This window comes from Patagioenas fasciata, chromosome 2 (genome assembly GCF_037038585.1).
Source record: "Patagioenas fasciata isolate bPatFas1 chromosome 2, bPatFas1.hap1, whole genome shotgun sequence".
Lineage (NCBI taxonomy): Eukaryota > Metazoa > Chordata > Aves > Columbiformes > Columbidae > Patagioenas > Patagioenas fasciata.
In genome coordinates, this window is record NC_092521.1 from 166,979,870 (window position 1) to 167,006,125 (window position 26,256).

Sequence of the window (26,256 nt, forward strand, 5' to 3'; positions counted from 1 at the left end):
TTACTTCTGTCTCATCCCCCTCGAATTCTCACCAGGAAAATCCCCAGTTAAATAAGGGAAAATACAGGGGCACTGATGGAAGTGTGAGCTGACGAGGCAGTAAAAACCCTTGACTTCTGAGATGAGCTGAAAGCAAGACCCATCTTGAATTGCTTCTCTGGAAGGGCAGTCATTCCGTGGTGCTACAGATAAAACTTGGCTGCATAGCTATCGGTGTGAGTCGTGCTGTGGCAGGGGCTGTTTTTGGGATCTCTCCCAAGCCTCAGTGATTGGAGTCTGAACTCCAGGATGGCAAAGAAATTAGAGATGTTTGACATGAAGTTCACAACCAAGGCAGTCGAGCGCCACCAGTAGTGCATGTGCAAACTGTATAGGTCTTGCTGGTGATAATAAACCTTCTGGTTTCCTGGCTTCGAACTAATGACATTGAATTGAAAGGAGAATAGTGCAAATGATGTTGCAAAGGTTCCTTTTAGTGAGGTGGGTATGGCACTGAGCAACCAAGTCCTTCCTGAGGTCTGGACAGGGCAAGTGTGCCACTCAAAGCAAGAGTCAGACAAGGTGCACAGAAGATTAGGTCAAATTATGAAGCAGAAATGGTCTTTTGACTTTGTAGATTAACTCTGGTCTCTATGAGAGCAATATGAATTTCCAGAGAGTTAAAGCTTCCTGGGTTGCGTGCAATGTGCTGTTTGGTCTCTCTCCAGGTTCTTGGTGGATGAACACCTTCATCTCGTGCTCAGCCCCCTCAACTGAAAATAATACAATTGCACAGAGTGCTAATTGTAAGAGTTGTGGATTTGGTGTGTATAAAATAAAACACCTCCACCTTCTCCCCTGCCCCAAAAATTTTCCTTGAAAGGAACAGCTCAGTCTTTGTGAGGAGCTGCGAAAGCATCCGACTCTGACACCGTTGCCTTACGGGACCTCACTCAGCCTAGGTTGCATAAAAGGGCTTTATAGGATTATAAAGGTTCCATGCAGCGGCAGCTCCGAGGCAGCATTTCAGGTGGGGGCACCGGCTCTCCCTGGCTCTGCCTGCGCTTGTTTGTTATTGATGCCATGCTCCGAAAAGTGCCGCCTCACCCTTCTTCCCAGGGCTGCTGGAATATGTCTGCAGAGCTAAGCCTGCTGCATTGGTCCTCCCCTGCTGGTTTGGGCACACATCCAGCGCTGGGGAGGGAAAGCTTGTGTGTGTTTGTGCATGTGTGCTGCTTTCACTCATGGAGGTCTTCACCTGGAAGAGCTTCATCGCTTCTTGGCTAGGAAAAAAAAAAGAAAAAGCCCCTTCCCCCTAAATTTACTCCTTGTCTTGTTCTGGAGATGCTTTCCTAATTCATTTGCTTCGATCTGATTCAGACCAGCTTGAAAACCAGTGAAATTAGTCCAAGCAATGACAGTGATGGATGGGCTTGTTTTCACCAGATTTTCATGTCCTCTTTTCGCTAATGTGTGAGGACAGGGCAGAGCTGGAGCAGGAAACAGGAGGTGGAAAAAGGTGTTCTTACGCCTTCCCTATAAGAACATGGTGTTAGTGTCTTGTCTTTGGGTTGTTTTCTCAGGAAGGGGTGGTTTTCTTGAAGGGGTGAAGTTCTGCATGCTGACCCAGCTTTCCCATGTCACCACGGCTGTTACCCAAGTGTCCCGGATATCAGAGCTGCTGAACTCCTACCTAAACCTTTTGCACAGAGCACTGAAAATGGACATTTCTGACATTTTTCTATTGTTTCTGTGGGTTCTAGGTTGGCTGCTGGAGGACTGTCCTCTGGCATTGTCCTCGCCACAAATCCTGTTTTCTACATTCTCCCCATCTCGGGCTCGTTATTTTGTTTTTATTTAGGTGACTTTTATTGGGACCCACTTTGAAGATATATCAAAGTGTAGCTGCTGATAGCACAACCCAATTGCATGTATCTCAAAGCCAAGCACCTAAGGGGGAAGGTGGTGAAGGGGCTCAAAATCACCAACTGCTCTGCAGAAGTCTTGACTGTAAAATCAATTCCTGTATCCCTTCTCCCTGTGATAACCATCTGCTACATGATACCTGGAGCTGATGTTTTCCAGAACATTTAGCTGAACAATACCTGCTCAATGGGAAAGGTAGACTGGGGAGCTGGAGGAAATGCTTTCATGCCTCCCTTGCTCTCCTTTGCCAGCTCTTACACCAAATATGAAAGCTTGCAGGGATGAACCTTCAGAGCAGAAGTATTGATGGAGGCCAGGAACGAATGTCCTGGACACCTTCTTTACTATTGTGAAGCTCAGATCAAGCTACCTTTCTCTTGAACAAACCTGTTTAGAGCTTCAGTCCATGGGGCACCAGGGCTGGGTGATGTCCCCACTCTGTCCCAGTCCAGACAGAGCCAAAACATAAGGGATAACATTTGTCAGTTGGTGCTTGCTGTTTGTCCTTTTGGATGCTTTTTTATCACTTTTGGGGCAGCAGAATTTGAGGGGGGAAAAAAAAACCCAACTTTGTTGGAAGTGTACCTGGGTTGCACTAGATTTCCATGTTTCCTACAAATCATTCTGACTTTGCTTTTGCTGTTGCAGTTTTTTTTCTTGAAATCCAAATATTGGGGAGTGTTTTCCTGCTAGCCTCTGTTCCCCTAAATAAACAAAGCAAACAAAAGGTAACAACAAAACCAAACCCAAACACGTACACACACACACACACACCAAAAAACAAAACCAACCTAAACAAGAAACAAAACCAGAAAACCACCTAAACCCAGCTTTTTTTTTTCCTCATCTTATTAAATTGCCAGTAATGACTGGATCTCTATGGGATGTTGCTGGCTGTGGCTCAGGTCAGGATTTTGTGCCTATTGTGCAAGGAGGTTTGAGAGCTGAGGCATCCTAGGTGTTTGCCTTGTGGGACTGTGCTGCTGGCACCATGCATCCCATCAATTAGGGAGAAATACTCATTAAATAAAACTAACAAACCACTGCTCCTGTAGGACAGGTGGGATTGTAAAGGGTTTCCAGGGTCTGTCTGCGTTCAGCAGAGTGGGTGAGTGTGTGCTCCTCTCCTGTGCCCACCACCCCATTTCACCCAGTGTTCCTGCAGCTATGGAGATGTCTAAGCCTGCGACCCATCTTAATGCTCTTGCCTGTGCAGGACTACAACCTTTCAGAGTGTTTTTTTAGTTCTGGCTTTAAGCAGTTCTTCCTTTTTTTGGCTGGGAAAATGTGTCTTCATGTCCTTCGAAACCCAACATAGTGATTCCCATTGACTGCGTGGACTGGCACCTGGCCGGAACAGGACGGAGCCAGGAGAGCGGGGTGCGGGCAGCTTGGCCAACAAACCCGCTCCTGAGCCCAGCAGATGTTCCTCCAGCCTCTCTGCTCCCCGGGGCCGATGCCAGCCTGGTCCTTTTCCAGCAGCTCGTCACTTGACACCGGGAACAGTACGCTGGCTTCTTTTGTTGCGCATTGTACGACTCGAGGGCCTTGTTCTCAGAGAAGGCAAGGGAGAGGAGAAGGCAATGAGACATTGGGGTCGCTTTTTAGGTTTTGAGCTCGTTTTCACTTGTCAAAGCGTTTGGCAGTATCGCCTGTAAAAGCGTACACTGCTCTCAAGCCTCAGGCTGCGGCTCATTTGGTTTTATGTCAGGATCTCCTCTGCTGAGGGCAGAGCGTATGTGCTTTCTCAGTGTGTCTCTATGTGGTCTGAATCACCCTATTCTCCTTCCTAAGCCAGTTCTGATTGATGTACTGATTTTTATTTTTAATGCATATGAGAGTGGCGGTACTGCACTCCACTTTCTACTAGCTTCCAAAGTGCATGCAGTTAGATACCTTCTATTATTTCTTCCCTATTTCAGTTTTCAACGTAGTCCTGTGGTGGAGATTGCCAAGGTCTTATGGCCAGACAAGCTCTGTGAGAGCTGGTAGAGCACATAAACCCAAATATTGCTTCTTACCCTTTTTCCTCTTGCTCCCACCTTGGTCACACACTGCGGAGAGAACCTGGCTGTAAAATCACCCCTTGCGCAGACAGCAGCAAGTCCACGTGGGTGCTCAGCTGGTGGAAGCCAAATCCCACCACAGAATCATAGAACAGTTGTGGTTGGGAGGGATGTTCAAAGCTCATCCAGTTCCCCCCTGCCATGAGCAGGGACATCCTCACCAGCTCAGGTTGCTCAGAGCCCCGTCCAGCCTGGCCTGGGATGTCTCCAGGAATGGTTCATCCCCCAACTCTCTGGCCAACCCAGATGAAGTTCTCACCACCCTCATTGTAAAGAATTTCTTCATGTCCAGCCAGAATCTCTCTCCTTTAGTTTAAAACCATCACCCCTTTTCCTGTCACAACAGACTCTGCTAAAAAGTCTGTCCCCATCTTTCTTATCAGCCCCTTCTAAGTACAAAAAGGCCACAATAAGGTCTTCCCAGAGCTTCTCTTCTCCAGCTGAACACGCAAACTCTCTCAGCCTGTCCTCCCAGCAGAGCTGTTCCATCCCTCTGATCATTTCTGTGGCCTCCTCTAGACCTTCTCCAACAGGTCCTTTGGCCCCTATTTCTACCATGGACTCTCTTTCTCTCTCCTCACCGCTGTCCCTCTCTGTTCCTCCACAGGCTGACGGGGAACGAACCCCTGACCATCCTCCCTCTGACCTCAGAAATGGAGGAAGCTGCCGTCAAAGCCCACTACAAAGTCTGTGACCGCCTGAAGCTGGAGAAGAAGCAGCGCAGGATGTGCCGGCGGGACCCCGGCGTGGCCGAGACCTTGATGGAGGCGATCAGCATGAGCGCGCTGGAGTGCCAATACCAGTTTCGCTTTGAGCGCTGGAACTGCACCCTCGAGGGTCGCTACCGGGCCAGTTTGCTAAAGAGAGGTGAGTGGGGAAAGGGTCTTGGTCGGGGGTGTTGGCACCTCCTGCACCCATCAGCTTCACTGGTGTTTTACAGATTGGTCTTAGAAGCATAGAATAGTTTGGGTTGGAAGGGACACTCAAATCTGATCCAGTTCCCCCCTGCCATGAGCAGGGACATCTTCACCAGCTCAGGTTGCTCAGAGCCCCGTCCAGCCTGGCCTGGGATGTCTCCAGGGATGGTTCATCCACCACCTCTCCGGGCAACCTGGGCCAGTGTTTCAACACCCTCAGTGTAAAAAATTTCTTCCTCATGTCCAGCCTGAATCTTCCCTCTTTTAGTTTAAAATCATCACTCTTTGTCCTATCACAACAGAGCCTGCTTAAAAGTCTGTCTCCATCTTTCTTATCGGCCCCTTTTGAGTACTGGAAGGGTCACCAGTCATCCTGGTGCATCCTTTGCCAGCAGTGGTCACCACCTCTCCAGAGCTCTAAAAAGAGCTTGTAGAAGATAAAAGCAAAGCTGGGCTCAGCTCATCCATGGAAGTGCACAGTAGGCGAAGGATGTGCTGTATGGCAGTAATTTATGTGCTTTTACTGGTGAAGTAAGCCCTGCTGCCTTCCCATTGCTGGCCACAGCTCCTCTCCTTGGAGCTGGAGACGTTCATCTGTGTGTCTGCAACCAGTGGCTCCGGCTCCTCCTCTGTTCTGCTGGAGGTTGAGCTGTTGCTGGAGGAGAAAGTGTTGAAGTTTCTAAAGTTGTTCCCTCTCGCCGTTTTTTATTTTTTTAAATTATTTTATTTTCTAGTTTTTTATACCAATCTTTCAGGAAAGAAATTGAGAAAATGCCTTGTTAAGGGAAATAAGGCAAAATGTGTTGTGCTGTCCTGGTAGCAGGGATGTGGAGCGTCCTATCATAGTGCAGGGTAAAACCTGCAAATGTTTGTGTGTCCTGTTACTGCTCTACTCAGGGAAAAGGCCCCTGGATGGGGGTGGTGGGTAATTCCCACACCCCTTTCTAGCAGCTCAAGTGGAGATCACTGGAAGCTGACAGTATTGGTGGAGCAGGTGGGATTTTTGCCTTTCCTTTGCGTGACTGACCTCACATAGTCCGATTTCCCACACTCTTCAAGTAAAACCCAGTTCTTATTTCTGGACTGAAGCTAACGATGCTGAGGCACGATTTTACAGATAGCTTGCATGGGTTTCAAGTGTTTTGGTGACTTCTACAAAGTCCTGTGCTCAGCGATGAAACTGGACATGGAAAACTAGGATCTGACATGCTCAGAGATAAGAGCAGAGATTTACAAAGCACCTTCCCTTGTTAATTAGTCAGAAGGAGTAATTCAGAAGCCGTGGGGCTTAACTAATGCACTGTCACTGACTGCAGTGGAAACAAGGCAAGTCCTTATGAAACCCAAGAGGTCCAGCCAGAGCTGCAAGACATTTAAAAATATCCCTGCATGCCAGAGGAGTCCCTGGATTAGTGGTGCCTTGGGAAGGCCAAGCACTTTCTCATGCTGACACCTGGAGGCGACAGCTTGTTCCTTCAGATGTTTGTCCCCATGGGCAGCCCTCGGCAAGGAGTATTTCAAAGCAGCCTGAATTGACTTAAAATACCATTGAGAACCACCCCCCAACCCCTTGTCAGGACCCCCTGTAATAAATGGTAGACATGAGGGCTGCAAGGCTCTGCCTGCTGTCTCATTCTCCCATGTTTTATGCCCCTACAACATCTCTGCCCTCCACCGATGCTGTAAATCCGTCAGATGTTGTTCCTGCAGCATAACACACTGCCCTGTAAATCTTTCTCCTCCTCTACGGGAGCTGCTGGTTCCTGGTTCAGCATCGCAGCAAGTGGTACCCCAGGGCAAAGGGGCACATGTATCACCCACTAAGACACATCTATTCAAATATGTCGGCGTGGGCTTGCTTCCTTTCCTGCAGGACTATTGCAACTTCTTAGGGAGAGGCACAAAAAAGGAGAGAAAAGGGAAAAAAAAACCCACATATCACTTATGAAAAGTTTTTCCTTCCACTTTTACACTTGGTCACCAGAACAGCCTGGCCGCTGGTTTGCAAGTTGGACTGATGCAACCTGTTTCTTAAAATAACGGGGGATTGTTTAAGGGACTTGTTATCCTCTTTGGATACTCGTGAACAATTTTGGAAATGGCTGAAACTGGATAGCCGCGGACGGCAGGCTGTCGATGCACTGGGGGTTAGAATGCCTGCATTGATTTAAAGCTCATTATCTTGTTACAAAATATCTCGGTGCAATCAAATAGTGCATGGCAGAGATGGCTTTAAATCTGGCCAGAGCCAAATGTCACATGAACTTGCTTGGAAGCTGCTTGTGGGCGAGATGATACCCGTGCTGATGGGCACCGGGAATTTGTGAGGCTTTCAGTGATGGAGAACGGGAGGAGTAGAGTTGAAGCTGATGAGGAGATTGATGGAGGGGGAGAGCCTGGCAAATTGAACCAGTCCTCCTGGATTTTTGTCAAACCTGGTATGCATTGTGGTTGCACGGTACTGACTTTCTACTGGGATTTCACAACTACTCTGAATTTAGTGCTTCAAACCAGAAGGCCTTTAAGTAGGTTGTGGGTCACAGAATCGTAGAATTATTTGGGTTGGAAGGGACCTTCAAAGCTCATCCAGTGCCACCCCTGCCATGAGCAGGGACATCCTCACCAGCTCAGGTTGCTCAGAGCCCCGTCCAGCCTGGCCTGGGATGTCTCCAGGAATGGTTCATCCACCAACTCTCTGGCCAACCTGGGCCAGTGTTTCACAACCCCTGTTGTAAAGAATTTCCTCATGTCCAGCCTGAATCTTCCTCCTTTAGTTTAAAACCATCACCCCTTATCCTGTCACAACAGACTCTGCTAAAAAGTCTGTCCCCATCTTTCTTATCAGCCCCATTTAAGCACAGAAAGTCCACAATAAGGTCTCCCCAAAGCTTCTCTTCTCCAGCTGAACATGCAAACTCTCTCAGCCTGTCCTCCCAGCAGAGCTGTTCCAGCCTCAGATCATTCCTGTGGCTCCTCTGGCCCCTCTCCAGCAGGTCCATGTGTGTCCTGTGCTGAGGAACCAGAGCTGGACCAGCACTGCAGGGGGGGTCTCAGCAGAGCAGAGTAGATAAATCTGAGCTCTCTACTAGACTGGACCACATCCAAGCTGTTTGTTTGCTACTAGTTGCAATGTCTCAGACTCTTGGAGAGAAGTTTTCATGCCCTGTTCCACTGAGGACCTTCTGTTAGCACACTGGTACCTCTCCATTTCATAGCACAAGTAATAGCAGTGGCAAGAGGCCAACTCTGCAGCTCAGGTGCATGGAGGTTTAGGAGCATCTCTCTAGCAGTGGCATCTCTGTGACAGGCATGTGAGCAGTCTAGGCTCTAGAAAATTCTGAACTAAGCTGCTTTCATCTTTTGTAGGCTAGAAGGCATTTTTCTACCTGGAGGAGCTGGGTGGTCTGCATCCCCATGAGTTTTTTGATGTGTGAATCAAGTAAATAATTCTCCTAGCCTCTCAGTGAGAGAGTTTTCAATGCTGATGGTGTTTTTAGGTTGCCAGAGGACATGGTCTAACTTCAGGGAGAAAACAAAGAGGAGAAAAACATATAAAAATAAAATAAACACAAAGCAACAACAAATTAGTTTCTGAACCCTTTATGGTGTCCACAACAAGTGTGTAATTTTTTGTTTTGGTTTGGTTTTGGTTTGTTTTGCTTTTAACGCTAACCTTCCCCTGCAGAAAAGGTTCCTGCTGCTCTTTTCCAGGTATCAGTAGAACGATCAGACAATGCCTACCATGATTTGGTTTCATTCAGCCCCTTTTGGAGAACCAAACTTCAGTCTTCTGGACTGAATTTTCGTCTGTGTTCTGCTGAAGTTCAGCGTTGTGCACCTGGGAGGGGTTTGGGAAGGCAGACCCTGGGGATGGGCCAGGGCAGCACCACATGAGCTTGGTTGGACAACCACGAACCTCCCAAGGAACAGTTCCAAAAATGACCTGGCAGTGTCTCTGCATGTCCTTGGTTGACACACGAGCTTACAGATATATCCACTACTGTCACCATCCACTTGTGTTATTTCTGAGTGGGGGATTTCTTGAGTTGAATCCAAAGCTGTTCTGGAATTGCATCTCAAATATGCAGCCGTTTACAGCTTCCATAGCAGGAGAATGAGGAGTTATAAATACTGGCATGTTTGCTTTTTATTTCTGACTTTTATCATTTGGATCAAAATCATGGGTCTTTCTGGGCCTCTGTTTACCTGTTGGGCTGAGTGGATGCTGTTGCATCCCTGCAGATGAGCATGGAGGTATTTGTTGTTGTTATTTTAAAAAAGGGGGATTGTGCATGAAAGGTTTGAGCTATAAACTGCTTTTTGAGGCATTTGAGTGAGTTGCTGTCTTGGGTGACAGGCTGGTGACTGTGTGTTTCCCAACCCTCAGGTGTCTTGTGTTAAAATGTTCTTGGATTGGATTTTTTGGGGGGTTGGATAGGGAAGAATCATATAATCATTTTGCTTGGAACAGACCCTCAAGATCATAAAGCCCAAATGTTAACCCAACAGTAGCACTAAACCATGTCCCTGAGAAACCTCATCGACACAAGAACAAGGGCCCTTCATGATTCTACCCTAACCATCAGACTAGAAGTTTGTCCTGGTTTCCTGCTGTTTGGTGTCCCCTTGGTAGCTGTATTGTGATGGTCCCTCCATGGCCTGTCCAGCTCTTTCTGTTTGCAGGCAGACTGTCTGCAGGGTGACAGCCACACAGCTGGCAGATTTCTTTCGCATTCTTGAATCCTGTTTTGTGCCACTTCTATCTCTCATTCCTTGCTCTCCACTGTGTCCTCTTCATCATCACCTGGAGCACTGTGTCCAGTTCTCGGCTCCACAGTTCTAGAAGGACAAGGAACTACTGGAGAGAGTCCAGTCTTTCCATGAGGAAAGACTGAGAGAGCTGGGTCAGTTCAGCCTGGAGAAGAGAAGCTGAGAGGGGTCTTACTTATGCTGATGAATATCTCAAGGGTGGGTGTCAAGAGGATGGACCAGACTCTTTTTGGTGGTGCCTGATGACAGGATGAGGGGCAATGGGTGCAGACTGAAGCACAGGAAGTTCCGTCTGAATATGAGGAGAAACTTTACTGTGAGGTTCCAGAGCCTGGCCCAGGCTGCCCAGAGAGGCTGTGGAGTCTCCTTCTCTGCAGACATTCAAACCCGCCTGGACACCTTCCTGTGTGATCTGCTCTGGTGACCCTGCTTTAGCAGGTGGGTTGGACTGGATGATCTCCAGAGGTCCCTTCCAACCCCAACCATCCTGTGATGTGTGTAGAGCTTGGCATGCATGGACATTCCTCAGATTCTTCTTACTATGTTTTGCCTTGATTCCCTCGCTTTTTCTTCTTTTGTATAACCCTTGCTCCAGCTGCAATTGGTGCCATCTCCTCCTCTCTCTTGCAGGTTTTAAGGAGACAGCCTTCTTGTACGCCATCTCCTCCGCGGGGCTGACCCACGCCATGGCCAAGGCGTGCAGTGCGGGGCGGATGGAGCGTTGCACCTGTGATGAAGCCCCCGACCTGGAGAACCGCGAGGCTTGGCAGTGGGGTGGCTGTGGCGACAACCTGAAATACAGCAACAAGTTCGTCAAGGAGTTCCTGGGGAGGAAGCCCAACAAGGACCTGCGAGCCAGGGTGGACTTCCACAATAACCTCGTGGGGATGAAGGTGGGTTGCAGACTGCTCGGAGTGTGGGAGTTCATGGGTTTGTGGGGGCAATAAGGTGCTGCATTTGGTGTGGAAATGGTAGTGTTGGATGTGATGAATTGATTGTTCTGCTGGAGGGGTGAAGTTTCAGTTAAAGGACTATGCCCGGGTTTTGTCACTGTGATTCAAGAGTTATAGAATCAGAGAATATCCTGAGTTGGAAGGGACACATAAGGATCATCAAGTCCAACTCCTGTCCCTACGCAGGACAATCCCAAAATTCACACCATGTGTCTGAGGGTATTGTCCAAATGGTTCTTAAGTATTGTCAGGCTTGGGGGCATGACACCTACCTGGGGAGCCTGTTCCAGTGCTTCAGCACCCTCTGGGTGAAGAACATTTTCGTAATGTCCAACTTGATCCCCTCCTGGCACATCTTCCTGCCATTCCCTTGGGAACATGAGCTGGGGGAAAGATTGTTGGCTTTCTACAGGGAGAAGCAGGCCTTACAGTGCAAATGAGTGGAAAGGCAGGTGCTCCAGGCTTACCTGAGGTAGGACAAGGAGGAAGGGGTTTATGCTGCCACATCAGAGATTGAAGGGATGCTTTTCTTGCAGCGGTTCGGTGGAGCACTGACAGTTTAGCATTTGCATAACCCAGTTTCTTTAAAACTGGCTGGTCAAACACCTGGCAGGGAACCAGGGTGGAGATATTCCTTTCCAGCTGACCTCAGTCCTAGCAGCAACTTTAGCCGTACTTTATAGCAGCCGTTCACCCCGCCTAGAGCTGCTGGGTTTGCACCTGGCAATGCTTGGGTGTGTAGTTCCTCCTTTTTTTTTTTTAACTTTATTTTTTTCCTTTTCCCATCCTTATCCTCTCAGCTGGAAGACTTTCTGTGCTCTACCCCACGTTCCTCCCACGGGGCTTTACCCTCCAGCCTGGGGGCCTCCCCACAGGAAAGATGTAGAGGATGAAGTGTCTGCAATTGCTTGGGCTTTCCACCTTCTCCCATAATCTGCTTGGCCGTACCTAGCCTAGAGTTGCTCAAACACAAAAATCCCCCAGATTGGCCAGCACAGGTGCCCAGGATCAGGGTTTCATTGCGCCAACCTCGAAGGGAGACATACTGTAAGGCTATAAATAGCCTCCGAGCCTTGTTATTGTCCGTGTGATTGGATGGAGGGTTGGGGCTGGGATGGGGGACCTGGGTCTCCAGTTTCCCAGGCAAATGCAGCCCAGCCAGTTGTGCATTCTAGGAATCGCCACCCCAGCTCAGTTGTTCCTGTGCGTATGCATAAAATGTCATTCCTTGTGACAGAGTTGGGGCACCGGAGAATGCCACCAGTGAGTGCTGGCCAGCAAAAACTCTCCCCCTCTCTCCACCACCAGATGCTCCTAGACAGTGCTGAGATCAGGATTAGAAATATCCTGGATTTAGCTGGTGTCTGGCTTTGGCTGACAGCTTTTCTGCTTCTGGATTAAAAGGCTCAGTGTCTCTGAACTCCTGTTGCAGCTCTTTGGCGTGTGAAACAGGCTTTACAGGGTGATGAAATTTGTTTTAATCCTTGTGGTCGGTCGTTCCCGAGGGCCTGTCCCAAGCCTTTGGAGTTAGCTGTGTAGCAAATGGAACTGAAAATGGAGAAGGTGGTTCTTGAAGGGTGTGATTTCATGCTGGAGAGGTTGCTGTGAGATTCCCCCGCTCTCCTCTCTTTCCAGAGCCATTTAATACAGTCTTTTCAAAACCTATAAGACTGTGTCTTCAGGTGCCATTGACATGTTCTTGTAACTCTATGAATACCTCTCTTCCAACAGCGGTGGGGCTAAAAAACTTGTCCAAGAGATCTGACCTAATTCCCTGTGTTCTCCACCCCAGTAGCTGCAGTCAGGATGCCCACATGGCTGAGACAGAGTCTTGGATTTAGGTTAGGTGTCCTTATTTGTCATCTCTGGTCTGTACTGTGTGTGACTTTGAGCTAAGCAAACTCCAAGGATGAGCTGGAGGGAGTGAATCTCCCCTTTCTGCTGGCCCTTTCGTGTCCTGGTCCCACTGTGATTTAGTTCCTAGGGGAAGGGGAGATGTCGGGGACTCTCTTGCATCCTCTGCTTGGCACAGTCAGGCTTTGGTCATTGGCAGTGGTTTCTGAGCACTAGTGTAATATCTGCAGCTAAACAGCTGAGTAACAGTTGTGACGGTTGTCCAGACACCGAGAGCCCTCATGGCAATCCAAGTCAAAGACCTTTGCCGCAGGTCAGTGATCCGCTGTTCCTATTTTTGTCCACCTGTGCCGTGTCTGTCGAGTTGGTATTGCTGTCTGACAGCTTTCCTTGCCTATTTGCAGCAGCGGTTGAAGTGATTTCTCTGTTTATGCTCCTAGAATAATTGTACCTTAGTCTGGTTGAAAGGTGAGCCAACCAGCCCACCAGATTCACAACAGCACTGTAAAGCCAGAGACAAAATGAACCACATGTTGAGAAGGAAACTTTTAGGAGGATGATGGTTCAAGGTCAGGAGGACATATATCTATATAGGCAGGATGTGTGGACCTAAACCATTGGCACAATATGGTGTCAGTAAGGAGATGATCAAGGATGTGCACATAAGAGAGGAGCACCCAGGCTGGCTCTAATTGCAAGGTCAAAACTTACAATGCTTACTTGAGATTTCAAAATATCAAAAATGATTTGAAGTCTGAGCATTGACCTTCTTGGTGTGGTTGGATTGTCTCTGACATTGCTTACACTTGGTTAGTATCAAGTTCAGTCTGATTTTTTTCCTCCTGGTCCCATTGCCAGTGCAGTGTTGGTGGAGGATGAGAGGTGAATTTATTGAAATAATAATTGAGAAGGCAATAGGTTAAATATGAAACTCGGCATGTTTGCTCATTTTTCTCCGAAGAAGCTGCCCATCTACTACGGCCTTAAAGACTTTCCAACCATTGAGAAGCATGAGATGCTAACCCAGGGGCTATGACAGTCGGAAACCACTTTGAACTAACCTAGTTTGGTTACTTGGGCAATAACTTGTATTTAATGTGAATCAGAGGCAATATAGAGGAGGGCAGATAACCTTGATTTGTGCCATTTTGGAACAAACGATTTTGAATTGAAGCCCTATTATACAATTAACATGCTCTTATGGCCTCTAAAGTGTTAAATGTCCCTGTGAGTTTCAGAAAGATGATTATGATCAGTGTTAGGTCAGTGGTTGGACTGGGTGATCTTGAGGGTCTTTTCCAACTAAAAAGATTCTAGGATTTTGAACAGGAGCTGAGAAGCAAATTGAATGCCTCCCCCCAGGTCATGCAGCAAGTTGGTGATGAAACAGGACACTGAAGCCAGTTCTCCTGAATTCCTGCTCAGCACCTGCTGTGATTTTCCTCTAACCAAACCGCAGATTTTATGTCTATTAGTGAAGCCATACATGCATGAACCGAAACCTTTGCACTGCAGACTGCGTTGGCCTGGACTGGGAATGGACAAGGAGACTTTTTCTTTTCCAGTAATTTGTTTTGCTTACAGGAGTCTGCTGTGGTGCATGCACATGTATTTAAAGTGTATGTATGGAGGTGCATGTGTGTGTTCACTGAGGGAGCACAGGGATATCTGTTAAAGATATAGCACAAGCTCGGTGGTCTCTCACTATTTCTTAACAACATATAATCCTTCCCATCTAATTACTCCCAGTCATGGCAAAACTAATAAATAGTCCCTTGAGACCCAGCGAAAAAAGGACCTATGCTTAATTGACAGATTTGGCAACCAACCCTATACCCTTCTGGTCAACACGGCGGTTTCTCCATGGTGTCACACTAGCAAACAATCTGTGCATTTCTGCAAGGGTGACATTATCGTATCCCGCCTAGTTTTAGTGTCTCTTGGTAGACATTCTCATTTAATTATTATTTTTACTTCTAGTTTTTACAACCTTGATGGGCCGACTGTAATTTTGTCGCCACCAATGAAATAATCACTAAACATGTTGTGCCTGTGATGGCTCACAAAGTTATATGATATGACCTCAATCGTTAATGAAAGGGTGAGCTTGTCTAGCGTGAGGATGAGGTAATTAAGCCCGGACTTCTCCAGCCTTCTCTTTATTGAATAGCAGGAGCTCTGAATAGACCACTTATTAAAAAAGCAATTTCCCTTCCTTTGGCAAATCTACTGTCGCTCATTCAGCTATTCTTTCAGAAGGGTCTTGGGTGGAGAGGGTGTGTGTTGTGGGGAGTTGTGTGTTATGTGTCAAGGGGGTGGGAGAAGTCAACTGTATTAAAGCTCCATTGCCAGCAATGAAGTTTCTTGGTGATATTAAATGAAGCACAGGCAGCCTTGCTAAAGCTCTCCTCTTCTGTATATCCTTCCCCCTTCCCCCCTCCTTGTACACACAAGTGCAGCCCTCTTTTGTAACCCATTAATGAAAAGTCGGAATATTAGAGCACTCAATTAGTTCCACTGGGCTAGAGTAAGTGATGTTTTAATTAAATTTGCCCAGTTTCTCAGCAAAGTATCATTAAACATGACTTCCCAACTCCCTCTCTGGAGCGTTGCTAAGTTTCTTAATCCCAGGAGTGCTGACCTCTTCCAGAGGTATGTCTGGTCAAGCATGTCTTACAGATCTAAGGGGCACTATTAAAGGGGGCTGCTGTTACCCAAGAGAAAATAAAAAATAATAATAATAATAATTGTCATCTTCTCATTCCCTTTATTCTTCCGGAAGGAGAGACGTAAGCAAGCCTTTGCTTTCAGGACTCTGAAGTCAGGCGTATAACCACAGCCCCTTTGAGAGCCAAAAGTGTTTAGTGCAAAACTACAGGACTGCAGAAATAGAGAACAAGAAAATTCCTCCCCTCTGAAAGATCTCTCTTTTGGCAATATCCCCCTTTGAAAATGGTTCCTTTCATGAGGCTTCTTTGTTTTTGCACTATATCAACCCATATGTTTCAGTCTGTGCAGAGGGATCCTCGTTACCCTTGTTGCTGTAGGGTTCAAGTCCAGACCCATCCAGAGACACGTTGCGCCTGCATCTCTATAACCATGTGGGATGCTCTGGCGAGGACAGTGTGAGGTGCATGGCTTTTTATTTTATTTTCCTTGCTGTTGGCTTGCTTGTTTTGGAAGACCATGCAAGGAATGGCTTTTCCCCTTAGGCGGTGCTGGCAGGGATCTATCTCAAGGGCTGAGCGTGCCTCCTGCGCTGGAGACCGACTCTCCATATCAGGTAGATGTTTGCCCAGCTATCATCTGTCTGAGGAACTTCACGAGCTATCACGTAGCATGTTATCAGGGCATACCACCCTCTTCATTTTTGTATCTCCATTTTACCAGGGTGGGGGGGGACGAAATTGAGACCCAGAAAGATTAAGTGACTTACTAAAGGTCACACACAGGCGTAGTGGAGCAGAGGTTTGCGCCCTGGTCTCCTGTTGCAGACACAGTGTTTACAAGCGCTGCCCATCCCACCTCATATGGTTCCAACTAGTGAACATAATTCCAGTCAAACTCCACAGTTTGTCAAACAGGCAAGCCCAAATGCTAATCTGTTTTTCTGCACCCTCAAAAAAGTGTTATAATTGCCCTTTTTAATGAGACAAATCCATGTGAGCTTGCTAATGGAGTCAATACATGGCAGGAGGGGTGGAAATAAAGGGAGACATAATGCATCCTTTAGGCAATTTCTTTAGTGGTGTGTGTGCAGTGAGAAATCTAGCATCATGCTTTTGCAAAGGTACAAATCAAACCTAGCAAATACACCGTTTCCACGAGAATAAGACAGGGTATTATATTAATTTTTGCTCCCAAAGATGCTTACTTTTTTTACATGTATACCTGCCTGGACGCTACTTAAATTGACTTTTCTAATGAACTGTAAATAGGGCTTATTTTTGGAGTAGGGCTTCTGTTTTGAGCATCCTGAAAAATCATGCTAGGGCTTATTTTTGGGGGAGGTCTTGTTTTGGGGGAAACAGGGTAGCAGCCACTCTGAAACGAGCTCTTGACTTTGTGTGTACAGGTCAGTTTGCAAGGCCACCGGTAGTATTAATTATTCCAGGTTATGACAGGTAGGAATGCATAAGCATATTCTCTTGATTTTTTTTCTTTTCCATCCCCTCCTTTTAGGCTGAGATTGGCTGAGCCGAAGTCTTTCTAGGGCCTGGAAATCAATACTCTGGAAATAACTGTCTGCCCTGTCCCACAAGTGTTTGCAGTTAGTTGTTTATGTGGAGCTTTCACACCGTGTTAAACACACTAGTGATACTGAACGGGGAAAAATACTTTTAAAGTTCTCAGTTTAAAGTAGGGTTATGTTATTCTATGTTTAGGTGTTAGTGTTTTAATGTATATTTCACTAAAATTTGAGTATTCACATTTTTAAGGAAGGAAGGGTAGTAGAAAGGGAAAACTGTTCTAAAAAAGTTTGAAAATAATCTTAAAAGAAGAGCTTTTTTTTTTTAAACAAGATAGAAGGAAGGATATGAACTTTTAATTACCCATGAAACTTCTATAATTCAACCAATGACAATGGCCAGTGTTAAGGGACAAGTCTGGTCTTCTAGTCATTTGGGCACTGTGAAGAAATGGGGACCGTGGCTGCTGTCCAAGCAAACATTAATACTTGAGGTGAGTGGATAGCTAAACCTATTTGAATTGGAGGAGGAGACGTATATAGAAGACAAAAGAGGTTTGATTTGTAAAGAGGCATCCAAAGCCCTTTTCTGAAGCAAGACAAGACAAGGACAGGCTTTTTTCCTGTGTGAGCTGATTCTAAGGAGGTTCATCTGCTCCCTCTTCTCCCCCAGACCATAGCGAATGGTTTGAAGCCTTGGAGCTGCAGACCAGCCATGACGACAGCCAAGCTATAACCGAGGAATTCCCACGGCTACGCGTCCGCTTCGGACTGCTGCTGCCCAGACAAGAGTTGTCTGAAAAAATAACGAAAAACACACAAAAAACCACTTGCCAGAGCCCCGTGACCCAGCTGGGAATGAATGGGAATCTGTCCCGAGTGCTTCAGCTAAAACACTGAGAAATTGTGTGTTGCAGCATGTCTGAGACTGATCATTACAGGGGCACTTAGTCTGAGCTTCGTAGCAAAACCATTGTTGTGAGGAAGGATTACATGTTGCATAGCAATGCTCTGCTGTGATCCCTTTTCCCTATGGCTCTTGTAAAGCCACTTGGGCAGACGGTCCTGCGGTGCTATCTAATTTCCTCTTAGCAGCAAGCACCAATAAAGACGGTTCAGTCTTGCTCCATGATAATTGTTTTCATCACTGTGCCTTTGTGAGTGTTTGGTATTCTCATGACAAGATCAATGGGAGTTTGTGTTCTGAAGTCAAATGAACTAATTTGCCCAGAGAGCTTTATTTTCCTCCCAAACTGCTCTCCTCTTTGTGAGACTACAAGACCAGGTGATTGTTCGGAGGAGTGTGGGAGGACAAAATTTCAACGTGTGATGTTATCCCTGATCCACTGATTGTTTGACTTTTATGGTACATGTTCTCTACAGCATGTAACAAAATAAGGATTCAAATGCACACTGGTCTTGTTACTCCTGAGTTGCTACAACACTCATGTTGTGGTAGCAGTGGTGTTTGGCCTATGGGGAGTGTGAAATGTTCTGTGCTTTGGATTTAAGGTAATACATTTGGCTTCACATCTGTGACAAGACAGAAACATGCATGTGGTGACTTCACATGGTGTAGATGAATTTAGTATTAAATAAGTGGTGAGGCTATGTGCTTCAAGAGAGGTTCAAGTCCGTGTAGGGTGGAGGCAGATCAGGCTCTGAACTGCAGTGTGCCTTGAAAATAAAACAGGAGTCACCTATGGCTCTTGAAATAAGCTTGTGTTAAAGTCTTATTCCCTCTCACGTACACTAGACTATTTTTGGGAATAAAAGCTAAGTTATGATATCCTGGAAGCCCCTCTGGGCTTGAAGACATGATCTAGACATTAGTCCCAGGGCCCAGCCAGCAAAGGTTTGTCCAACACTGCTCCAAGCAACCTGCTGACTTGGATAAGTCTTACTCTGCTTCCTAAAGGAACGAGCTGGGTTTAAGTGTCTCTGACAGGAGCCTGCAACAACAGGAGGAACAGGGGAGTGAGATGGGGGAACAGAAGGGCTTTGCCAAGATTCACTTTTGGCTCATGGGTGGTTAGGGACCCATAGGCAGCAGTTCTCCATCACCTATCACCTTGAGTAGCTACATGGTGACTGACAGCAGCAGGGGAGGCCGGCTGGAAAATAAAGCTTTTCTAAAATTTTCGCTATAGCTGCTTCATAACATTCTTGAGTCCTTCCCTGCCCTTCAAGGAGAAGGTTTATGGAGCGGTTGGGGAGCACCACACTTGCACAGTGGCCACATGGAAGTCCGTATGCTGGATTTAATGAACTGGTGCGTTCATGAGAATGAGGACAATGGAAGGCTTTTGTGCTTTGGTCTGCCAGTGCCTGACATCTAAGCTGCCTTAGCCACTGCTTAACACGGAGCTAGAAGTCAGTTGGAAAAAACCAGACTGGGATTCATTAGGTGCTTTGTACATCACTGTTTAAGCACAGGCAATGAGAGTATAATTAATCTACCTAAATATACACATTAGTACCTTTTGAGAGACTTTTACGGTCCTGAAGGGGCATCTGGTGATGATGCACAATGTTTTACAGTACCTCAAATAATGCTAGAACCTGAATATTTAGACATCTGAGTTCTGCCCAGAGGGTGGGATTCTGCTCAGATGTCAAGACATCTAAACTGAGGTGTTCCCATGTGAACTGGGTCGCTGGGCCCCTGTTAGTGGGTGGAGATGTGGTCAGCGCAGTTGGTGGAGCCTGGAGAGCTGTTCAGTTTGGCAAGTGCAGGTGTCTGCTTCACTGCAGGATCCTATGCCTGCTCTGGCTCCACCGAGTCAGATGGGAGTTTGGAGGTTTTTCTCAAATGTAAGCATTTAAACGCAAATGTCTGCCTCAGTGAGGTCAGCCCTGGCTGGATGGTATGATTCAGGTGTCTAAACCTACATGCCTATTCCTGACTGAAGATTTGCTGCCATCTGCTAGCTGCCAGTCCATCAGGGGCTGGATTTCCAACATGCGTTGTGCTGCATCTACCAGCCCCATGTGGATACCTTGGATATACCACACCCGCAACGTCAGCTCTCCTACTGAACTCTGGAGAGGTGGCTCCTGATGAGAACAGCCCTGTGTCCAGGTTCAACCAGCTCTAAATGAGGAAGAAATTCCTTACACTGAGGGTGGTGAAATATTGTCCCAGGTTGGCCAGAGAGGTGGTGGATGAACCATCCCTGGAGACATCCCAGGCCAGGCTGGACGGGGCTCTGAGCAACCTGAGCTGGTGAAGATGTCCCTACTTATGGCAAGAAGGTTGGACTAGATGACCTTTGAAGGTCCATTCCAACCCAAACTTCTATGATTCTACATCCAGCCAAGGCTGTGCATGGGAGCCTGTCTGCAGCCAAGCCCACTCCTCTTGGTTTCTTACTTTCCCATCTCCTGTACAATGGTGGTTGTCTTGTTTTCCAGGTGGAGCAGATGTGGGTGAGTTTTGGGGGGAGGTGGAAGGACTGAGAAAACCCTGAACTGATGAATGCCTGCTGTGTGCAGCCATTCAGAAATTTTTGCCCAGTTTGCTGATGGGTTTGGGTGTGAAATCAGGTCTAGGAGCTTGGTTCTGCAGCAGCTCAGCTCTCACTTCTGGACAACCAGAGAAATGTGACTTTACATGAGGGACAACATGGGTGAGGGTGTGTGATGGTTCTTTTTCTGGGTTTTTTTTGTTGTTTCTTTTTTTTGTTCTCGGTGCTGAAACGTGTTCTGTACGCTCTTGTCTAACATTGTGGGATTTCTTGCAGAGTTGGCTAGACACTTTGGCACATAAAGCGTGACAGCCCCTACCCAAGCCGACCCAGCTGAGCACTATAAGCAGTAACACATCTCTCTCTGTAACCCATCACTCGTTTTAGTGCTACTGTGTATTATTGGATTGCATTTGAAAAGGTCTTGGCTGTCGCAGGAATGAAGTGTGACCACTGGCCAGGCTTTGCCGAAGGCAGTATTATGCAGAGTGTCTTTCTAAAAATGTCTCCGTAATATCTGGATTGGGCCAGACCCCAATTCTGAGTCCGTGACCTATTGCACATTTGCACATGGTGCTCAGCAGGACTCATGCAGCCAAATAATTAAGAATCGGATGGTCGGGAAATGGACTGGAGCCAGCACTCTGCTGTCATGAGGCTGTAATGTTGGCAGATGCCATAATGGGCAGAGGGAGGAAATTTTGTTTTGTTTTTTAATATTTTCAGATACCGTAGATGCCCAAAGGACGGTCAGTCTCAGTAGTACCTTGACAGGAGACAGCTCTATAAAACAAAGTCAGTTCTAACTTGGTATTTAAAGGGGTGATTTACCTTACCCATTCAAAGTCAAAATATAGCCTTTTTTATGTAGGGGTGCAGAAAGGAGAACTAGAAATATCTGTTTATAATCTGTGGACAAAACACATGTTGTCCGTGGCTGTCCAAATGATGTGTCTGCTGTCACATTGCCTATGGAGGAGCCTGAAGCATAAACCTCTTTCTGGAGAAGGTGCAGAGGAACATTCAGATGCCATATATAAGGAGATGGATACACTTTAATGCCATGAAGCATCTTTACTGCAGTCTGTTTATAAAAGCATGAGATCCTTTGTTTAGCATCAGCTGGTTTATATGCATGGGGTCCTTTACAGCACCTGAGGGGCTTTGTCTCTCTCCAAGATTAAAAGCCATTGATTCTTTGCTTTCTTCTCTTCCCTTCCTGATGCTAATTCTCCTTCTCATGATGATTTTTCTGTTGAAAATAATCTTCTCTTTATGTTCCCCCATCTCTCATGTGAACACTGTGGTTGCACTGGCTCTGCTCTTCCTTCTGTTTTTGTGCTTTGTGGTGGTCTGAAGAGATCTATTCCCATGCAGGGTATCCCCAGGCAAGATCTGGACACCTTCCTCTATGGAGATTGACTTTCTTTTGCTTTGGGATTAAATTAAACATATTACAATAAATTAAAAGTATTATTGTCTGATATATTGAACAAGTCATTTCCCTCCTTTAGGGTTCTGTGAGATGAGCCTAATTTCTCATTACAAATCCCCCTGCAGTTCTTTTACTATTAAAATAAAATAAAGGAAGGATTTGAAACCAAGCCTTGCGATTGATAATAGCGATCAAGAGGTGTAAGCAGACACAAAGTTTAATGTGAGGCTGCTGGTGTGGAGGGAACATAATCCACATCAGTTTCTAATAGTGTAAATGTCTTCCTTTTATTTTCCACCTTGAGTTTGAAGAGTTTGGTCATAATATGTATGTTTGTTTGTCGGTTTTCTGTGTGTTTTTTTGTGGTTGGTTTGTTTGTTTTTGTTTTTGTGGAGAGACTGAAATATGCATTTCCATCCTAATTGAAAACACCTTATAGAAGGTTCTGCCAATACATTATAGATGTTATACTAGCTTGAGACTTGAACCTTGCAGCCTGTTACTCCCAGGATGGTGGCTTGTATAGACAGGATTAGGGTGTAGCAGCCCCTGAATCCCTGTGTGATGCTTTCTCCCTTTATCCTCTCACCAGAAGCCCTACATAGCATTCAGTTAAGTGGCTTTTCCAGCCCTGGATCAGGCTCTTTGTAAACACTTGTGGCCTTTCTCACTGTTTTACCTGGTCAGATCTCAGGACTGGCTCACCCTGAGGTGCTGCTGAGACATCAAGGCAGCAGTCGAGGTTCCTCATCCTGACGTGGATCAGCTCCTGTTTGCTTGTGATGGGGCGGATGGTTCAGCCTTTAGTTCAGGAGGTCTGTTCCCATAGCCAGAACTGAAAATTTCAAGTCTACTTATCTTCCTGCAGGGCAATTAAAAAAGACTTTAAAGCACTGGGTCAGTCAGTTCATGGGACAGGAGCACAGGTGATATTTGCCTCAGTTCCTGTGCTATCCGGAATGGATGAGGAGGCAAATAAAGAGAGAAACAGAAAAGCCCATCTCATTAACAGATGGCTAAAGGATTGGTGCCACCATAAAAATTTTGGTTTTTTTGACCATGGGGCAAACTCCATGGTACCTAGTCTCATGAAATCAGATGGGCTTCATCCCTCTGGGAAGAGCAAGAGGACTATAGCCCATAAGTTGGCAGCACTGATCAAGAGGGCTTTAAACTAGGTTTGAAGGGGGAAGGGATTGAAACTGGGCTCTCCAAAGATCAGCCTAAGGACAAAAAGCCTGAATTAAGAGTGAAATCAGCAGCCCACTTGAAGTGCATGTACACTAATGCACGCAGTATGGGCAACAAACAAGAGGAGCTGGAAGCCATCGTGCAGCAGGAAAGCTATGACATAGTTGCCATCACAGAAACGTGGTGGGATGACTCGTATGACTGGAGTGCTGCTATGGGTGGCTACAGGCTCTTCAGAAAAGACAGGCAGGGCAGGAGAGGTGGAGGGGTGGCTTTATATGTTAGAGAGTCTCTTGACTCTGTTAAACTTGAGGTCAGTAGTGACAAGGTTGAGTGCCTGTGGACCAGAATCAGGGGCAAGTCCGACAAGGCTGATGTCCTTGTGGGTGTCTGTTATAGACCACCCGACCAGGATGATGAAGGAGATGAATTATTCTACAAGCAGCTGGCAGATGTCTCAAAATCGACAGCCCTTGTTCTTGTGGGGGACTTTAACCTGCCAGATATCTGCTGGGAGCTCAATACTGCACAGAAGAGGCAGTCTAGGAATTTCCTAGAGTGTATAGAGGACAATTTCCTTCATCAGCTGGTAAATGAGCCTACCAGGGGTAAGGCCTTGCTAGACCTACTGTTTACAAACAAAGAAGGGCTGGTGGGAGATGTAGTGGTTGGCGACCGCCTGGGGCATAGCGACCACGAAATAATAGAATTTTCAATAGTTAGAGATGCAAGGAGAGCCACCAATAAAACCTCTACACTGGACTTCCGGAGGGCAGATTTTTGCCTATTCAGAAGTCTAGTTCAGAGCATACCCTGGGAAACAATGCTTAAAAACAAGGGGGCCCAGGAGGGTTGGACATACTTCAAGCGGGAGGTTTTGAGGGCACAGGATCAGGCTATACCAGTGCGCCGAAAGGCTAGCCGACAGGGAAGACAACCGGCTTGGCTCAACAGGGAGATTTTGAAGGAAATCAGAAATAAAAAGAGAGTTTACAGACTGTGGAAAAAAGGGCTGGCTACCTATGAAGAATTTAGGAAAATAGCTAGATCGTGCAGGAAAAAAATCAGGGAAACAAAAGTGCAGTTTGAAGTTAATTTGGCCAATTCTGTTAGGGATAATAAAAAGTCCTTCTTTAAATATGTTAATAACAAAAGGAGGGGCAAGGAAAACCTCCATTCTCTACTGGACTTTGAGGGAAATATAGTTAACAAAGATGAGGAGAAAGCTGAGGTACTTAATACCTACTTTGCCTCAATATTTACCAGTCAAACAGATGGCCCTCAGGATAACTGGCCTCTGGAGATGGTTGACAGGAATAGGAAGCCAAATAGTCCCCTTGTATTCCAAGAGGAAATAGTTGGTGGCTTACTGAGCCATCTGGATCCTCATAAGTCTATGGGACCAGACGGGATCCATCCTAGGGTGATGAGGGAGCTAGCAGAAGAGCTCGCCAAGCCGCTCTCCATCATCTTCCAACAGTCTTGGCTCACTGGGGAGGTCCCAAATGATTGGAAACTGGCAAATGTTACCCCAATCCACAAAAAGGGCTGCAAAGCTGACCCTGGCAACTACAGGCCTGTCAGCCTGACCTCGGTGCCTGGCAGGGTGATGGAGCAGATCATCCTGAATGCAATCACACAGCACCTCCAGGATGGACCAGGGATCAGACCCAGCCAGCATGGGTTTAGGAGGGGCAGGTCCTGTCTGACCAACCTGATTTCCTTTTATGATCAGGTGACCCACCTAGTGGATGAGGGGAAAGCTGTAGATGTGATCTATCTAGACTTCAGCAAAGCCTTTGACACTGTCTCCCATAATATACTCCTTCAAAAGCTGATAGCCCATGGCTTGGACAAGTGCACTCTCTGCTGGGTTAAGAACTGGCTGGAGGGCCGGGCCCAGAGAGTGCTGGTAAATGGGGCTGCATCTAGCTGGCGGCCAGTCACTAGTGGTGTCCCCCAGGGGTCAGTGTTGGGTCCAGTCCTGTTTAACATCTTTATTGATGATTTAGATGAGGGGATTGAGACCACCATCAGCAAATTTGCTGATGACACCAAGTTGGGGGGCAGTGTCGACCTGCTGGAAGGCAGGAGGGCTCTGCAAAGAGATCTGGATAGACTGGAAAAATGGGCTGATTCCAATGGGATGAAGTTCAACAAGGCCAAGTGCCGGGTCCTGCACTTTGGCCACAACAACCCCCTTCAGCGCTACAGGCTGGGCACAGAGTGGCTGGAGAGCAGCCAGACAGAAAGGGACCTGGGGGTACTGATTGACAGCAAGCTCAACATGAGCCAACAGTGTGCCCAGGTGGCCAAGAAGGCCAATGGTATCCTGGCCTGTATCAAAAATAGTGTGGTCAGCAGGACAAGGGAAGTGATCCTTCCCCTGTACTCTGCATTGGTGAGGCCACACCTGGAGTATTGTGTTCAGTTCTGGGCCCCTCAGTTCAGGAAAGATATTGAGGTGCTGGAGCGGGTCCAGAGAAGAGCAACAAGACTGGTGAAGGGACTTGAGCACATGACCTATAGTGAGAGGCTGAGGGAGCTGGGGTTGTTCAGCCTGGAGAAGAGGAGGCTTAGAGGTGACCTCATCACTCTCTATAACTACCTGAAGGGAAGTTATAGTCAGGTGGGAACTGGTCTCTTCTCCCAGGCAGTCAGCAATAGGACAAGGGGACATGGGCTTAAACTCTGCCAGGGGAAGTTTAGGCTGGATATTAGGAAGAAGTTCTTTACGGAAAGAGTGATCAGGCATTGGAATGGCCTGCCTAGGGAGGTGGTGGACTCACCGTCCCTGGAGGTTTTTAAACTGAGATTGGACATGGCTCTTAGTGCCATGATCTAGTAAATGGGCTGAAGTTGGACCAAGGGTTGGACTTGATGATCTCTGAGGTCTTTTCCAACCTAGCCAATTCTGTGTGATCCTGTGTGTGACTGTCGTGCATCTTCTCTCTGGTTGAAAGATGAAGACTGCTCCCCTAGTCCTCCCTGCAGCCACCAGCCCTGTCATAGTCCCCAGGGATCACTGTTTGATGGGCTGAGGATGGAACCCACTGGGATGGGCTCTCTCACTGCAACATCAACCCAGATTTCATGTTTTTTTTTCCTCTGTATGATAAGCCAGCCTTCCAAGCTGCTTATAGTAAATATATATGGCAGAGTAAATCCTGGGGGCTGCATTAAAACACCTGGAAATACTGAGACCTTCACACAGGAGTCTGTTTTCCATTTCTTCACATCTTAATTTTTCAGAGAAAGGAAGGGGACAGAGGAAACTGAGGCAGCCTTGGGCTTGACCCTACATGAAAACGTGCTTGATTAAACTTGTGTTTTGCCAGCAAGCAGCTGCTCTCCTTGTTGTTAAAAGCACATGTAGTTGTCTTCATTGCTAGCAGAAAAAAAATTGGCAAGATCTTTTGGACACGTCACCATGTTCTGGAATAGGTTCCTGAACACAGGCTGGAGAGGTAGAAGCTACCTCGGTGTTTTTGGAGCTGCTGGTTTTGGTG

General features: G+C 46.8%; 1 protein-coding gene across 1 annotated transcript in view; it reads left to right on the forward strand.

Moving 5' to 3' along the window:
- WNT9A (Wnt family member 9A) overlaps positions 1-26,256 on the forward strand; it is a 65,666-nt gene that overhangs the window by 33,759 nt on the left and 5,651 nt on the right. Inside the window, exons 2-3 of the mRNA XM_065832056.2 lie at positions 4,579-4,838; positions 10,289-10,551. Coding sequence (XP_065688128.1) covers positions 4,579-4,838; positions 10,289-10,551 — 523 coding nt within the window. The remainder of the gene's footprint in view (positions 1-4,578; positions 4,839-10,288; positions 10,552-26,256) is intronic.